The sequence below is a fragment of the Larus michahellis genome, chromosome 15, assembly GCF_964199755.1.
Source record: "Larus michahellis chromosome 15, bLarMic1.1, whole genome shotgun sequence".
Classification (NCBI taxonomy): Eukaryota; Metazoa; Chordata; class Aves; order Charadriiformes; family Laridae; genus Larus; species Larus michahellis.
The window spans coordinates 9,212,487-9,230,192 of record NC_133910.1 but is presented as its reverse complement, the minus strand read 5'-3'; the positions used below and the strand labels follow the sequence as shown (position 1 = coordinate 9,230,192).

The following is a 17,706-nucleotide window of genomic DNA, read 5'->3' as shown; positions in this document are numbered from 1 at the left end:
AAACTACCTTCTTTACATCTCTAGTGTTCTCAAATGTCTGCCGGAAACTTACGGTGAAGACAAAGTTGTTTGCAGTGTTGCTTGCTATACTTGTGTGACTTCAGAATAATTTGGTTTTAAAATCTGGTAAATGGGAGTGAATGAGGCATTCCTCTTCATAGCAGAGGCGCTGCTGATCGCTTCTTCTTATACATAGGGTGAAAACTGCTGTCGTGCAGTTGACTTCCTGCGGATCCACAGGAAAATCCTGTGGATTTTCATAGCTCTTGACAAAGCGGTGGTACTTAATAACCTGCTACGGTTCAGTTCCAAATCAATTCTCCTCTTGCTTTTGTTATTTCTGCTGTTCTATAGTAGAGACAGATAAGACAGACACATGGGTAGTGGCCAACTGATAGGATATTATCAAGTAGTCATGGGACCAGTATGTTTAGAAGTGCAGATGCAGGTAATGGTAGTCCTCGGAGCCTTGTTTTGTTTTGGGCCTGAAGTTTATGGTGGTAACGAGTTTATGAAAAATTAAAATGCACAGCAGTGTGCAACTTCTCACAGTCACTCAGTGCTTCAGTGTCTTTTTTTAATTGCTGTGATGCTCTATCACGAAGAGATGCCCAAATCATTTGTATGTTAGGTGGTAACTTTGCTTTCTGAGTATAGGCGAGGCCCATACTGTCTCTTTTTTTCATGTGGCATCACAGATGGTACAATATTGTTTTGCAGTAGTCTGACCTTTTCTACTATTCTGTTGTCTTTTTGCATGCTGGATAGGTGAATTATATGCATGTGTATTAGGACTCTGGAGTGTGGGAGTCTTATTTACTTTCTGACTATTAACTGATTTTTATTTTTTTTTTGATTGTCCATAGCTCCAGAAAAGGTTACCAGCAATTTAACTGCTATTTTGATAATCATAACTTACCAGAAAAAGTATATTGCTTTCAGGCCACCTTTGTCTCTTTTGCTGACTGGAGTTTGTTCCCACCTGTGGGCCAGGGGAGGAAAGAACAGCTTTTCCTCAGGGGCTGAAGGCTGTCAGAGCACTTAGCCCATCCCTGATGCTGAAAACATCTTCTCTAGTCAAAAAATCAAAAGACACTGAGCAAACCAGTGAGAGAAATAACTTGTAAGTATAAGAGACACCTCAGAAGCCGTGTAATCAGCTTGTCTATAGTTAAATGTGTTTATAACGAGTGACACAAAAATAGAAACTTGTTTTGAAATTTGGCAAGGCAAAGGCATAGGAACGCAGGTGAAGTCAACAGGCTGTTCACAGCGGGTACCCCATGTGGGTCTCCTGTTCCTTCCCCAAACTTGCTCACAAGTAGGAGAACCGCTGGGACTAACTTTCTGTCCAGAAAAGTGGAGCCTGTGGGCAGACAACTTAAAATGAAAAATGTCAACTAAAACTGTTAAGGTTTGATAAACTATGAGCAACTCTTAAGTATGGCCTCGCAGCAGAAAGCTGAAAAGACAGAGTGTGGTTCTGCAGATCTCGTGTCTGCATATTTTTATGGATGCAACTTCTTTTACCTGGCTGATATCAATAGCTCATAGCCTAATAACTAGTTATTACTGTGTTTACAGGCAGTATCAAGTTTAATGCTATCTTTTTTGTGAGCCCTAAAATTCTGTGACTAAAAATAAATTTGTTGCAAGAATTCATTATTTGTTTCTCAAAGAACTTTGGCAGTAACATCAGTGTTTCTTTTCTAATCATTTCTCTGAGACTGTCCTAGTTAAAAACATCTAAACGATTGCATCCTTCAAGTTCCTTGCTTAATCCTACCTTTGGATATATGAGCTGTAGCCACTGATTAGGGTTGCTAGGTTTTTTTGTTTGGGCTTTTGGGGTTTTTTTTTGAGGATTTTTCTGTCTATATTTCCTAGGAATGATTCTTAAACCATCAGGTGTAACAGGATTGCAATTTTTTATGCATATAGGCTTGTGACAGCCTCGTCTCTGCTAGGGTTTTGGTTGTGAGGTTAAAACCTAGATGGAAGAACTTAATTACACACGCAGTGATGGTTGTCAGTGCACCTGGTTATCAGGCTTTCTCCACACACTGAAAAAAAACCCCAACAAATGTAAAACCTGTGCCTAATTAGGGAGCTAATCTGTATTCTTCAGAGAAGATCATCTCCTGCTATGCTGAGCAGTGAACCACAGATCTTTAAAACACTAAAAGGGGAGAGCATTAGGCCAGTGTATGGTACATTATTTGTAGTTTCTCAAGCATGCTTTAAATGGTCTTGTGGAGCAAGGCTCCTCTAGAATCATGGGAAGGAAATTTTTCATTTAATGGTGGCATGGCTTTGAAGGGTTCATCATCAGATCCCTTCACAGCCCTGACGTATGTCCATTACCAATATATCTGACAGATAGCTGTTACAGATTATATCTGATCAAACCCATTTTCTTCCCAGATTAGCTAGTATGGCTGTTTGTTCTGGTGTGGAAGAAGACATAGAGCAGTTAATCATTAATTCCATGGAAAAATAATCTGATCTCCATGATTCTACCCCTTCCCTTGCCAGCATTAATGCAATTGATGGGGTTTTTTTCTTCCACAGAGTTAATTTTTAAATGGTTTAGCTCCTTGAACTTGTTTTGAATATCATGGTACTCTTTGTTTATCTAACTGCTAGCTGGTAACTACAGTGTTTTCTAATTAGGAAGTTAGAGCTGATGTTACATTGGGACATAACAGTAGTTTGTGTAGATTTTTTTGTCCCTGATGTGCTATGAAAGCCTACGGTTGTTTCAGTTTTTCTCTCTTTAAAGCAACATTTTTGGATCAAGGCCAAAGAAATAGTCTTCTGAATTTAAATATTTGAGGAATTTTTTTTCTGAATGAATTCTACTGTTGAGCAGAGTCTCCAGACTTATTTCCAACTTCTGCCTTATCTGGATATTGATACTCCTTGATTATTTTTTTTTAAATTAGTAATATTACTATTATTTAAAATTTTTTTTGCAGAAAAGACTGATATTGGGAGCTTGGTGCGTCTTATGCATTAGGTGAGAGGGGGTAATTTGGGATGCCAGAGATAATCACACCGAAGCACTTGGATAGTGCTGTGTTATGTGGGCGCGCTTTAGGACAAAGTAGTAAGCGCGGAAATCTTTTTGCCTATTCACCAGACAGTGGGTCGGAATCGGGCTCCTCTTCCTCTCCCTGAGCTTGTGTCACCTATACTGTAGTGAGGGCCGCATCTCTCCAAGTAACGGCCACTTTCTTATCTTTGTTATTGGAGGTGTGGTGGAGGAGTTTTGTAGTGCTGTACTGTATTACTATTTCATCTCGTGAATGTGAGTTGAAAATATCATTGGCTACTATGCAAGTGTCCCTGATATGCTGACATAACAAGGGGTTAATGAAATTGTCAATTAGGAAACCTTGCATTAAGAAAGAGTGACTCAGTCATTAAGTGGTGGGCTGTGGATTTGAGAGAACATATGAATATGCTAACATGGAAGGGGCACAGCAGTCTTTACTGCTAAGACTAAGTTTATGACCTGCTTATCACTTCATTGACGCTGACAGAACTTGTTCCCAAACTGTTTGGAATTCACCTGTTTCATTTTCTCCCTGTCACAGTGAGTACTGTGTCATCCGCTCGCTGCCCAAGATGGTGAAGCTGGATATACACACGCTGGCACATCACCTCAAGCAGGAACGGCTGTATGTAAACTCAGAAAAGCAACTTATTCAAAGGCTCAATGCAGATGTATTGAAGACAGCTGAAAAGCTGTACCGCACAGCATGGATTTCCAAGCAGCAAAGGATTAACTTGGACAGACTGATCATAACAAGGTGACTTGGAGGGGTGGGGGTGGTCCTGGGGAAAACAAGCTCATAAACTTCCATGAATTGCAGCAAATACATCTGATTTTTCGTACTTAGTATCTGGAGTCCTTTGCTGTACTAATCATAAAAATAGTAAGCTTTTAAAGCAAATCTCAACTAGGGAATCTGACTCACCTGAAACTTACTTGTTAGCTGTTTAAGCTACCTTTTTTTAATATATCTGTTTGTTTTGCTTCTGTTCATAGTTTATGGGAACAAACTCCCCTTATTTCTGAATTTGCAGATCATCTATATTAAATATATGGAAAGACATTTTTCCTTGGTGGTAGTCTTGTTAATAGACTGACCAGTGGCATCTTTTATGAAGTTTGTTTGCTTAAGAGTTACTTAAACTGTTTCAATGTTTTTCTTTGAAGTGCTGAAGCTTCTCCTGCTGAATGTTGCCAGCATGCTAAAGTCTTGGAGGACACGCAGTTTGTGGATGGTTATAAGCAGTTGGGATTTCAGGAGACTGCTTACGGAGAATTCCTAAACAGATTGAGGGAGAACCCTAGGCTTATTGCATCTTGCCTGGTTGCCGGAGAGAAGCTCAACCAGGACAACACTCAGAGTGTCATTCACACAGTCTTTACATCCATTTATGGCAATTGCATCATGCAGGAGGATGAGAGCTACCTCCTCCAGGTCCTCCGTTACTTGATAGAATTTGAACTCAAAGAAAGCGACAACCCAAGGCGGCTGCTGAGACGAGGCACCTGTGCCTTCAGCATCTTATTCAAACTTTTCTCTGAAGGACTCTTTTCTGCAAAACTTTTTCTTACTGCAACTTTACACGAGCCAATCATGCAGCTTCTGGTTGAAGATGAAGACCACCTGGAAACTGATCCCAACAAGTTAATTGAGAGATTCTCTCCAGTGCAACAGGAAAAGTTATTTGGAGAGAAAGGCACAGAAAAGTTCAAGCAAAGAGTCCAAGAGATGGTTGACTCCAATGAGGCCAAACTGGTGACCCTGGTGAACAAATTCATTGGCTATCTCAAACAAAACACTTACTGTTTTCCTCACAGCTTGAGATGGATTGTGTCACAAATGTACAAAACGCTCTCGTGTGTAGACAGGCTGGAGGTTGGGGAGGTCAGAGCGATGTGCACAGATCTTCTTCTAGCGTGTTTCATCTGTCCTGCAATCGTTAACCCAGAACAGTATGGAATCATTTCTGATGCTCCTATAAATGAGGTGGCAAGATTTAATCTGATGCAGGTACGATTCTCTTGAAAATAGTCTAAAAAAAAAAAAAAAAAAAAAAAAAAAAAGAGAGAGAGAAATGTTCTTGGCCTTTTTTTTTTTCACTAGAACTGATGTTCCTACAGTAAAGGTAAATGTACTGTCCCTCCTACCCGTAAGACGAATGCTAAGAAAATATTTATATTAATTGTTGCTGAAAAGGCATGCTCTAAAGTTTATCTGTTTGCTTAAAATAATGACTTAAAAAAATGATAGCATATTCCTTTATCTTTTAGAAGAGTTGCAAATGTACTTTAGAAAAGCTGTTTTAAGGGATGGAAGCAAAAGTGACTATAAGATAAATTCTGGAATGTGTGTAAACAAGGGTTGTGTTGTTCTTGCTAATGTTAAATATCATGCCAGGTATTGTACAAAATAATGGAATATTTTGCTGAAAAAACCTTCTTGCCTGGCAATAATGACCAGTGTTTCTGGTGGGTAGCTCTCTACCGTATCATTAGACCTTAGAGTATTCCCCAACCCTCATGACAAATTTTTGTCTTTGTGCAAACACTTGAGCAATTTAATGGTACTTTGTAGAGGTATAGTCTGAAGGTATTAAGCAACACTTCTCTGACTCAGGATATTCCCCACACAAGTAACAAAACCTACTTTTTAATGCTGTCTATAAACCGGGCAGTGAGTGATTCTCGCAGTGTAATCATTCTGGGGAGTTTTACCTAGGCCGTTACTGACAGGGCCTTGCCAGTGTTTTTCTAAAACACATTAGCAGTCCTCTCCTGTGTCACTGCTTGTGTGTCGTAGCAGAGCTTGCAGCTGGCGACTTTTTAAAATTGAGAGTTGTTTTGCAGTTGGAGGTTAATAAGGAATATATGCTCAGAAACAAGTGCTAGCCCTCTTGCCTTTGTTTTTTTTTTTTCCTCCAACATATTCTTATTAAGATACATACAGCCATTTAAAATCTCTAGGTTTAAGATGACCTAGATTCAACTCTCAATTCTGACGTGTTGCAAAAACAAAACATGCTTTGTTCCTGGGACGGGGGGAAGTATGGATGCTCGTAGCATACTGTGTGTGCGGATTTTCTTGTTAAATGCAATGACTGCTTCTTTCTAAAGCTTCTTGCTTTTTTTCTACCCTGAAAGCTAGTACAAGACTCTGTACACTCAATCAGAAGTATTTCTCAGAGTATTAAATGAAAAAAAAAATTAGAATGGAGGAGCTGTCTTAACTAATGTTTTATAATTGGGTCGATCATGATTTTGTTTTGAAGTGCTTATTCTTCATACTTCTTTTTTGTTTCAGGTTGGGAGACTTCTGCAGCAATTGGCAATGACAGGTTCTGAAGAGGGAGATCCACGGATGAAGAGCAACCTTGCTAAATTTGACAAAGTAAGAATCAAGACTAAAAAAAGCTAAGGCTCATGTGTGGACTTCATCCTTCTGCAGTCTCTTTTTTCAGACATTGCTGGGGGCTTACTAAGCATTTAACTTCCAGTTACATGTACTGAAAAGCAGATTAAATCCTGTACAAAGCTGGGAAAAAATCTTGAGTACTAGAATTAAGGGTTGGGGATTCTTGCTTCTACTGTGACATAATACTTCTTAAAAGAAAATACAAAAAAAATAAAAGCAAGTTACCTTTTAAACTGAAATGCTGAATTACTGTCTGTGGTTTTTCTACTGAACCTAAAGAAAACGCTTTGATCTGAAAACAACTCTTGTATGAAGTCTGGTTTGAAACGAAGTAACTTGTTAGTGCAAGGAACTTCTGTTCCTTTTTTGTGTAGTTTTGGGGTTTTTGTTCAGCTTTTCCTTTGTTAGTATGAATCATCCATAGCAATACTGAAATTAGCGTCGTCAGAGGAACAGTGAAACAAGTGATTTTTGATGTATTGTCATATGTTTAAAAAACTGTTGATTTGGTTGTGTAATTTCCATGTTTCCATGCTACCTATAATTGTTACACAGTCATCATACAAAGTTACACAGTTATTATACAAGTAACATTCACTCAGATTAGAAAGTGATACTGTGTGTTCCTTCCTTGTTTCGCTTTTAGTCTGTGCTCAGCAGATTCTTCAGGAAGGGGCAGTTTAATTGCCATAAAACAGTTTAATTTTTTTAAAAACTGTAAGAGGACACTTGAGTAAGTAACACTTTTGAATGCAGAAAAGGAATGGAGGAAATGTTAAAACTACTTGCATGCTTTCCTTGCTCGCTTTTTACTGGTTTTAGTGATATGTGGTATTTTATCCTAAGATTTTAAAAGCAGGAAGCAAAACTTATGTTGTTATGTAACTACTTAACTCTTGCATAAGTTATGTTCTTTCCAACCTCTAGTAAATGGTCTCGCATTTAAAAACAATTTCTTCTCTTTGCAGAGCTGTGTGGCTGCTTTCCTGGATGTAGTTATTGATGGGCGTGCGGTTGAAACTCCTCCAATGTCTTCTGTTAACCTTCTGGAGGGCTTGAGTAGAACAGTGGTTTACATGACATACAGCCAGCTAACTAGTCTGGTAATGCCTTAAGTTCTTAAAAAGAAATAGTATAAACTTGTCCCCATGTGTTTACAGGTAGGATAAACAGGGCTAATAATTTATGCCGTAATTCTTACCAACACTAATTCTAAACTTTTAGGTTGGCTTTATGCGGAATGTAATGTCAAGCGATCAGCTTAAGGAAGATCGGATGGCTTTGGAAAACTTGCTGGCAAACCTACCCCAGAACAGACCAGGAAAAAGCAGCAGCCTTGAAATGACTCCCTATAATACTCCACAGCTTTCCCCTGCAACTACTCCAGCTAACAAAAAAAATCGATTGCCAATAGGTAAGGAGAGTAAGCGGACTTCTTGCATGATTTCTGATACCTTGGTCCATTTTCTGTGCCATTTTTTCAGTCATCTCTTGGCGTTACTCTTCGACTGCACCTTCAGTTCCTACTTTTTCTGTGTAGATAGTGAAGAATTTTCTTTTGCATAGAAAGCCGGGTAATTTCCTTACTTTCTGATGGTGAGCTTCCTCACTCCGGATTGAACTTGAGAAAAACGCTGGAGTGGTTGATAGTCATGCTAGCGCAATGATAATCTAGGGAAAGTTTGAAGATGGGAAGCAGGTCTAGAGGGAAGATTGCTTAGGAAAGTGGTAAGATGGAAGTGATGACATTTAGTCAGTGGGATGAAATAAGTTTGAAATTTTTGTGTCTCAGAAGAGAGCAAATGTGGAAGAGGATGAAAAAGCAAGAGCAGAACTTTTAGAGTGTGTGCTGAGAAGAGAAACTTTCTTCTTTCTCCATTATTTGCCTGGTCTAATTCCAATTGTTAGTATGTTGTAATGCAATTTTATGTTTGGTGGGATTTTATCCTTTTTTTGAATAGGATTTCTGGGTTTTGAACTCTTCTATTTCAATAATATTTTGTCTTAAAATAAGAAGTGTGGTACTCTTCTTCAGTGTATATTTACGTGAATATGAGCACATGGGATATATTTGTTTGTTTGAGAGATTTGGTATTACTGTGTAACAGGATGAAAATATGAAGAGCCCTATCAGTGGCAAAAAACCCCACAAAACCAACCCCAAACCAAACCTATCCCATGTTGTTTTAACTCTGCTTCTGAATGGTTCTGGTTTTATGCCTACAGCGTAGTGGCACAACAGCATTCATTTTTATGGTATAAAATAGTTTTTGCTCAAAGTTTTTATTTCTTTTGTTTCATTTTAATGCTCTCGAAATCCAGGACAGCAATTGGCAGCCATTACTGCCTGGGATACTTCTGCTACCAATCTTTCAGCTCATATAACTCTAGTAACCCCTTTTGGTGGGTAATGCCCTCTTTCTGTTCTTCTCTGTGAAACTTTTACTTATAACACATGACTTAAGCATGCCTTTGGTTTACTTTGGCAATCAGTTGCTTTTTCAGATTTCTTCATTGATTTCTATATGAAACTCATTTTGTATGTACGTGTAGTTTTTAAAAACACCTTGTGTGCTTTTGTGTGATAATCAAAATTTGGCTGTGACTTCTGCACACTTGCCTTGTTTTGCCTGGATCAAATAAAGAAATAACTGGTGTCATGCTGCCATACTTAGAAATCTTAATTCCATGTGGGCGTTTTTCCCTCCACGGTGCCAAATGTGGGAATATGAGGCTACTTGAAAAGTCTGATAAAGAGTCACAAAATAATCAAAGTAAAGCACCTGGTATTGAATTGTGTGTCTGAGTTTGAGACACCTGTTAGAATAAGATTTCCCTGCTTTTTAGCAGAAAAAACTTCTAAATAAAATAATTAAACAGAGTTATAAACCACAGGAACCTAGGCTTTTTTTTTGTTGGTAACAAACTTCTTAATTTTCTCAATTAATATATTAAGGGTCTTTCTGCGATTGGAATACACTGAATTTGTGTAGGCAAACAGGCCATAGTAGAGCTTCTTTCTCCAAACTTCTGTGTTGAAAGTTTGCTTTTTCACAGTTCAGTACTCAACTTTAAACATTAGTTCCATCTCTCAAAGTCTAATATGACTTTTAATTTTGTAAGTTTATTTAGTATGATATTATTAATTCAAAACATTGCCATTCCATATTTCCATGGTCTTGTCTTTTTTTCCTCCTTAAACAAGGGAAAGCTTTCTAATGTTGATGTTTCAAAATACTCTCTTAGCAACTCGTAGCAGAAGCAGATCAAATATTCTAATGGATCAGCATGGAGATCATGAGGGATCCTCCCAGGAGACTATCCCAGAGGTTCAGCCGGAAGAAGTGCTGGTGATTTCTTTGGGGACAGGTCCACAGATTACTCCAGGAATGATGTCAGAAAATGAGGTATGCAAAAACTATCAGGTCTCGGATATTGTGAAAAGTACAGCCTCTGTGTTCTCTAATAGCAGAACGATGAAGTTGTGACAGTTAAGTTTGGGTAATAAATCCAGAACGGGAATTAAAATCCTTACTTTATTTTACTGAGGTCGGGGGTTGTACCTTTCAAATTTCCCTTGACTCACTTTCCTGACTTAATATATCTGCAAGGTGTGAAAAGCAGTATATTAACAAAGGAAAAATGAACCTGGCAGATTTATGAAGAGGCTTTGCCATCAAACACGCTTAAGAGCAAACTTGGGCTGTTATTTCTGAGCCTGAAGGAACTGATTCAGTTATCTGTCTGTGTGCTCTGTCCTTTGGATCAAGTGGCACAGGTGAACGACAGAACTGGAACACTGATCCCGACGTTTTTGGCAGCTCAGACTTGAAATGCACAGGCCCAGCTTCTTGTGCCGGCGGAGCTGTGGTCACGTTGCCATGAACACCTTTGGACTGTGTTGCTTAGGTTAAGGCTGGTTTTACAGCCTTTCCTTTCACCAGCTGTAACTTCTGCTTCATCATTGCTGCCTAGCCTGATGATTCTGATTATCTCCTTTTGCAGCCTCATAATGAACAGTTTCCATATTATATTAGTGATGAGGGAGCTGGTGGCTCCGTTATTATCAGGACTTGCCTTGTGTTCACATCTTGGTTACCTTACGTTCTCTCCAGGCTCTGAACTTTGGAGATAGCTGTCTTTTTTCAAATGGAATGTTAGAAATTTGATTATGCCATTAACATTCAGGGGAAAAAAAATGCAAAAAATGTGTGCAATGTTTTGTTTATTGTTTAATTATCTGAAAAATAGATTATTTTAAGGAAGTCTTGTTTCTTTTCCTGACTCTCCAGGTCTTAAATATGCAGCTTGCAGATGGCGGACAAGGAGATGTCCCTGTTGATGAAAACAAACTCCATGGTAAACCTGATAAAACCTTGCGCTTTTCCCTCTGCAGTGATAATCTGGAAGGAATATCTGAAGGTGAAGGGCTACTTAAGTCTTGAAGAAGTTTTGTCCCTTTTTTTTGTTTTTTTGCCTTAACTATAAAAGGAACATCTGTTAAATACAGCATATCATCTTTGCCGTTTTGAAGACTGCTACTTTACCCTGAGAGCCATTCAGAGAAAAGAAGTCTGGAGCTAAATGTTGACCTGCAAAGGCACAACTGAGCCTGAGAATTAGGAATTAAAAAAAAAAAGTGTATTTAGAAAGTGAAAAGAGGGATTATTTCTTTTTTTTTAAACTTAAGTGCAGTACTAATTATTAAAATAGACTTACTTTTCATCATGTTTTAATAAGCTATTACGTATCTCAGAATAGTTTCTGGACTCCGGACAACTCCTTTTTATGAACCTCAGACACAGTAAAGCGTTTATTTGTGGTATTGAAGAGGTTTGTACAGATCACTCGGCATGCATTTTGTACAACTTCCATAGTTTAGTTTTTGCTTTCTCACTCCTCAAAATAAGAAAAAAAATTCATGGACGAGTGAAGAAATTAATGGCAAAGACTTTATTGACTTTTTAGTTACAGTTAAGTATCTTAGTGGTGAGATTCCAGCCATTTCTGGTAGTGTATTTGTAGATTATTATAATTTGTATGGTACTGTAAGTGTCAGAAGTACGAATCACAGTGCGGGTTAAGTATCCCTAGAATAGCGCTCAAGAGTAGAGCAAATATACATTTAGTTCATCAATTCAGTATTTTATGTTAGAACTGCTACTTCATTTCTTCTCATCTTTCGAGTTAATTGTGTCTTGGATTGTTAATGCTGTATATTTAGGAACTGTTATTCAAATGAGATTTACAGTAAATTCTGTATTCACAGGTCCTTCAAATCGCTCCAACTCTGTGTCATCTTTGGATTTAGAAGGGGAGTCTGTGTCGGAGCTTGGCGCAGGCCCCTCCGGGAGCAACGGCGTCGAAGCTCTGCAGCTGTTAGAGCATGAACAAGGCAGGTGCAAATTCCCTAATACACATGCCTGAGGTGCTCTAGATGGCAAAGGCGAAGTTCTGTGGAAAAAGTTTGGAAAACCGACTAGTTCAGGAAAAAATAAGTTAAAGTTTTCCTTGTGCAACTACTCTTGCATTTATTTGTGGGTTTGTTGGTTGGGTGGCTTTTTCCTAGAAATATTTCTTGTAGTCCATTGTTAGGAAAAGCAAATTGCGTGGAATTTTGAGGCTTAAGTCCTTTATAGGAAACTGCTTGTAAAGTTTTGTTTGGTACCAAGCTTTTCCCTTCAGGGAACAGGGTGATCTGGATGGGAGTAGTCTTAAAGCATCTGGATAGCTTCCTGTTTAATATGTATTTGTGAAATGCTGGAAGGGTTGCCCAAAGGGGTTGTGGTGTCTCCAACCTTGGAGATAGCCAAAACGTGACTGGACGTGACCATGAGCGACCTGCTGTAACTGACCCTGTTTTGAGCAGGGGGTTTGGACTTGAATGACCCCTGGAGGCCTCAGCTTTTCTGTGATAAGTTCTTCTTGCAGGAATTGTATCAGTTTCTTGATAGTGCACTAAATTTTATTCACTTTGTCTGTTGATTTGGTCGATAGGTCACCAGGTGTAGTTGAAGATTTTTCTTGTTAGATTTCAAATATGCTTAAAAACTGTTTTCAGGCAGCATCTCTTGAATAGTTCTTTACAGGCCTTAGTTAAAACACCATCTTACCTGACAGAACTAGAGGGTTGTTTTGTTTGGTGTTTTTTTCCTGTAACGTGCTCTTGAATATTTTCAATCAGACGTAATTGGAGAAGCCTTTCAAAAAATTGAGAACTTTTTATTTTTACATAGCCACAACTCAGGATAATCTTGATGACAAGCTCCGTAAATTTGAGATCCGGGATATGATGGGGTTGACTGATGACAGAGATATATCAGAAACTGTGAGCGAAACTTGGAGTACAGATGTCTTGGGAAGCGACTTTGATCCAAATATTGATGAAGATCGTTTGCAAGAAATAGCAGGTAACTTGGTGGTATATCTGGTATGTTAATATGCTTCATGCTTGCTCTAAAATTGTGAGGCTGCAGAGCCCTCCTCCTCGCTTTCTAAATAGATGTGTTTTCATTGATTAAACTGGAGCTTTTCTGTAGCAGTATTTTGTGTGCATGGCCTGTGTTATATTTGGTTGCTCATTTCTATTTTTTCAACATTGTCTTTCATGATATACTTTATTAAGGACACTTAAAATGTGTTCTTATTTTTCTCTCTTATTAGAGCTGTCTTCAGGAAGCCTATATCTAGCTATATGCTTCGGCTTTCCTTTTGCAGGTGCGGCTGCAGAGAACATGCTAGGCAGCTTGCTGTGTTTACCAGGTTCAGGATCCGTGTTGCTTGATCCCTGCACAGGTTCAACCATATCAGAAACCACAAGCGAGGCGTGGAGCGTGGAAGTATTACCAAGTGATTCAGGTCAGAATCATGCAGTTTTTGCTTATTCCTTTAGCATGAATCAAGACTCTTCCAGAGGCACATAGTGCGAAACAACACCCCTTCTCTTTCTTTGAGAAGTTATTATCCTAGGGTTAAGTTAGGGTTTGCGAATACTTCGAGTATTAAAAGGGCAAACTGTTCCTAGGCATAGAGGAGATGGAAAGCATTGAGAGAGACTTACTGTTACTTCAGAAATTCTTAAGGGCCAAAAAGGGAGAAAAGGGCTTGCAAAGCAAACTTCTGTTTGCCTTCCTTCCCTATGATGTTAACTAGGGCTGTGTAGGATCACAGTTTACTTTGGCTATAGTGAAGATTTGACTGTATACTATTGTCTCTAGGAAATACAATCCTTAAAACAGTAAAAACTTCTTAGAATGCCCGTGCAGATAGAGCACTGCTCTCTGTGCAGAGTCTTGCCTTCTGTATAGGAAGAAAACTCTTGCTGAAGTGGTTGAGTTAGCTTAGAACTTAAGGTACTAAATCAGCACATACCCCCTGCCCTCTGTCTGTGAATATTAAGGGAGCATGGCATTGAGTAATGATACTTTTTCTCTCTACTGTTCATTGTCTCCCTTTTGTAGAGGCCCCAGACTTAAAACAAGAGGAAAGACTCCAAGAACTGGAAAGCTGTTCAGGGCTGGGTAGTACATCTGATGACACAGATGTAAGGGAGGTCAGTTCCCGACCCAGTACGCCAGGCCTCAGCGTTGTATCAGGTGCGTTTAATTGTCTCTGAAAGCGTGCTGCTCTATTAGAACATTATCAGCATACGCTTTGCTGCACTTGCTTTAGTTATACATCATTTCACTCATAAAATAACTTTTTGTACTCATTCTGGAATTTTCAAAGCAGTACTTTGTTTATCTTACAGAAGAAATAAAAAAGGCAGCAGAGCATTGAATACTCTGGGCTACAATAGCAATGGTTAGCAGTGAAGTATTGACTTGGAAGAAACTCCTAACTTCCTTGCATTAGTTTTATTATCACAATTTTTTTTTTATTTAAGTAAATCAGCATATATCTACTTCAGTCCTACAAAGCATTTAACGGAGTGAAATGACTTTCTAATGCCCATTGGCAAAGTGCATTCATGGCTATGTTAAAACAGTTGAAGATGTAGAGCAGAAACAAAATGTTATTTTAGGAGTATAGCAATTCATAATGTCTCTAGGTGCACTGTGAGTTAAAATTTGATTATTGCAGTGTTCACCAAACATTTTAACAGCTTCAGGATTTTGCTTCCTTTTTCTGTGAAAGACTATTACAGATGCTTCTTTTGTTATGTGTAAGGTATTAGTGCAACATCTGAAGATATTCCTAATAAGATTGAGGATCTGAGGTCTGAATGTAGCTCTGATTTTGGGGGAAAAGATTCTGTGACAAGTCCTGACATGGATGAAACGGCCCATGGTAAGTAAGTTACTTACCTGTAAATGAGAATTAGAATCTGGTAACTGAAGTCTCACAAATGACGCTTGTAGAATCCTTAAATTTTACAGTTTCTCCCGATTTCAAAGCTCTTGCGGCTATGCTTAACATTTTCCTTGTTTGCTAGCACTGTATTTGTTTGACAGAGACTCCAGCAATTTATAGTACTAGAGCTTGAGTACTAGATCTAAAATCACCTTTTCCTAATTGGGCTTGATTACACTGACTGTCCTCTTCTGTTTTGGAATGGGTCCACTTCTTGAAATTTCCCGGCTTTTTGTGATGCAATTCTTTAATCATTTCAGCGTACTATAGAGATCTTTCCATATAAGAATATCTTTTAAAATATTTTGCAATAAAGTTTTGTAAACTTTTGTTACCGAGGGCTGTTTTTTCAATGTCCCTTGTGTTGTAGGTAATTCTTGGTACAACGCTAACTTTTTTTTTTCTGTATTTCAGGAGCCAGTCAGTTGACATCTCCTCCTTCTCAGACAGATTCTTTGCTTGCATTGTTTGACCCTCTGTCCTCAAATGAGGGTGAGTTGTAAAGAATAAGCTTTTTTTTTTTTTTTTTTAAAATAGGCATTTTCAATGCTTCTGTGTTAGTACCAGTTAATATGGAAGAATCTTAAAAGAAATGTGTGTGGCTTCTTTTACACTTATGACCGCAGGTGTATCAGCTGTAGTAAGGCCCAAAGTACACTATGCAAGACCCTCCCATCCACCACCGGATCCACCGATCTTGGAAGGAGCTATGGGAGGTAATGAGGCCCGATTGCCAAACTTTGGGTCTCACGCTTTAATTCCAACTGATTTAGAAGCATTCAAGCAGAGGCATTCTTATCCAGAGAGGCTAGTCCGCAGCAGGAGTTCAGATATAGTATCATCAGTCCGGAGACCTATGAGTGATCCTGGCTGGAACAGGCGTCCTGGTAATGAGGAGAGGGAGCTTCCTATGCCAACCACCAGCACTGGAGCAGCCGTTCTCGTGGCCGCATCTCAGTCATCGTCTTCATCTCCCAGTAAAGACTCCTCTAGGGGAGAGGTAAGGGTTCTATTTATCTTTTTTTTTTTTTTTTCTTTTTTTTCTCCCCCTAGCATGCCCACTTTAATTATGCATCTAGTGCCAGAAAGCTGGTATTAAATGTGTTTAGCCAAGAAATTACAATGTACCTTTGTTATCTTTAAAATGTTGGCCAATAATGTTTTGCAAGCTAAAGCTGCAGATGTTCAGAGTGCCTTAAATGAATCTGGATTCTCTTAAATTTACTGGATGAGCTTTACTTGATTTGGTGGGACTTCAGAAATAGATTTGTTTTAGTGTTGAAATTTAAAATGCTGCAGCATCCTGAAAAGTAATTTTCTTTGAAAAAGAAATAAGTAAAATCTAAGTTTCTTCATGTCTTTGGTTTTGCGTTTATAGGCTGTCCTCTTCAGGAGGGATATTTCTAACTTAATCCGCTATAGCTTTCTGTGCTCTGCTGTAGTTCTGTTTTAGCAGTCGATGTAGCATAAGTTGACATTGAGGAGAAATGTTGTCTTTACACTTGATGTGGTAAAAGCTCAAATGTAGACTGTGCCCTTCTACAGATTGAGGAGCGAAAAGACAGTGATGATGAGAAGTCTGACAGAAACAAGCCCTGGTGGAGGAAACGTTTTGTGTCTGCTATGCCCAAAGGTAGGATTGTCTCCGTCTGGTTTTGGTACTTCAGTAAGAGTGCACGCTGCCTTTATTACATCTTTAGTCACTTTTATGGAAAGTTTTTACAATTTCACTTTGAAAAGCTGACCAGACTGATGTAGATTTGTTACAGAGTAATAGCAGTCCTATTAATGTTGAGAAATAAAGCATACTTCTTTATAAAATTGCAAGTGTTGCAGTAAAGAGAGAATTTCTGAAATACAAAGTATGCACTACCTATAAAGAGATGTGTGAGCTGAAAGGAGTTTGGTTAGGCATTGTGTTATCTGAATCATTCAGTAGCCTTGGAATCCTTATGTGAGGCTGGTCATTTCATAGTTGTATGCTATTAACTTAATTGCAGCTTCACTGAGGACTAGTCTTAATTCTCTACAGGTAGTAGTTGAAGGATATGGATAATTTAGGATATCTCCTGTAACATGGCGTGAGTGGAAATTAGACTTTGGCTATGTACAAAGTAAAGCTTGTTCAGGATAGCATTTGGCTTTTGTGCTGTGAATAATGACAACTGAGGATGGAACAATGTGTGTAATATTAGATATTCTTGCCTTTTTTTAAAACAGACTTTCAGTTAGAAAAGAACCAATGTAATCCTTGCAGACTCTGGGTGACTTCAGCTAATGTTATAGTATTTTAATACCACTTTGCTTTTCTGTTTCACAGTGTGCTCTTTTTGCATCTTGTCCCTGAACTTACTAGTGGGAATGAGTTGCCAGAAAAGATTCATGTCATTATGACCAATATTTGAGTTAGGACTATTGGCTGAACTAAAGTATAAATAAATATGTAAATAAAAATGGGAAGCTACCCGACTCCCTTGGCTAGTAATTGCCTAGAACGCATTGTAGCTGGAAGGCAAAACTGTTCTGCCTGGCTCCTGGTAACGTGTCTGTTAAAGGTAGAACTTACTACGTACGATGACAGTACAGTTCTGCTCCATCCTATAGATAGGCTTGTGCTTTTATTGAAGTTTATTTGATGACAGACTTCTGCATTAGCCACTTTCTTAAAGTTTCTTCAGTCTGGCAATTATCTCAGAATAGTCTTTGATAAGGTACCTTGCCTTTTCAGCTCCTATTCCATTTAGAAAGAAAGAAAAACAAGAAAAAGACAAAGATGATATGGTGCCTGACAGATATGCAACACTTCAAGGTATGTGAATAGTATCATCACAGTAATTTTGTCTCATAACGTGCCCTCTAGAGCTCCAGAGTGCCCACCAGGTAT

General features: G+C 38.6%; 1 protein-coding gene across 15 annotated transcripts in view; it reads left to right on the top strand.

The window, feature by feature from the left end:
• Positions 1–17,706, top strand: part of GAPVD1 (GTPase activating protein and VPS9 domains 1) — a 29,755-nt gene that overhangs the window by 3,132 nt on the left and 8,917 nt on the right. For 4 of the 15 annotated variants that reach the window (XM_074609069.1, XM_074609063.1, XM_074609079.1 and 1 more), the window contains exons 2-18: positions 3,600–3,815; positions 4,226–5,069; positions 6,360–6,446; positions 7,439–7,573; positions 7,695–7,884; positions 8,793–8,873; positions 9,717–9,877; positions 10,763–10,892; positions 11,740–11,865; positions 12,707–12,880; positions 13,188–13,328; positions 13,931–14,065; positions 14,640–14,759; positions 15,237–15,314; positions 15,449–15,822; positions 16,368–16,455; positions 17,551–17,631. In XM_074609069.1, coding sequence (XP_074465170.1) covers positions 3,631–3,815; positions 4,226–5,069; positions 6,360–6,446; positions 7,439–7,573; positions 7,695–7,884; positions 8,793–8,873; positions 9,717–9,877; positions 10,763–10,892; positions 11,740–11,865; positions 12,707–12,880; positions 13,188–13,328; positions 13,931–14,065; positions 14,640–14,759; positions 15,237–15,314; positions 15,449–15,822; positions 16,368–16,455; positions 17,551–17,631 — 3,130 coding nt within the window. In that variant the 5' untranslated portion in view covers positions 3,600–3,630. Of the gene's footprint in view, positions 1–3,001; positions 3,020–3,599; positions 3,816–4,225; positions 5,070–6,359; positions 6,447–7,438; positions 7,574–7,694; positions 7,885–8,792; positions 8,874–9,716; positions 9,878–10,762; positions 10,893–11,739; positions 11,866–12,706; positions 12,881–13,187; positions 13,329–13,930; positions 14,066–14,639; positions 14,760–15,236; positions 15,315–15,448; positions 15,823–16,367; positions 16,456–17,550; positions 17,632–17,706 lie in introns of those variants that run through there. The other 11 variants (XM_074609072.1, XM_074609067.1, XM_074609078.1 and 8 more) reach the window with 6 other exon arrangements.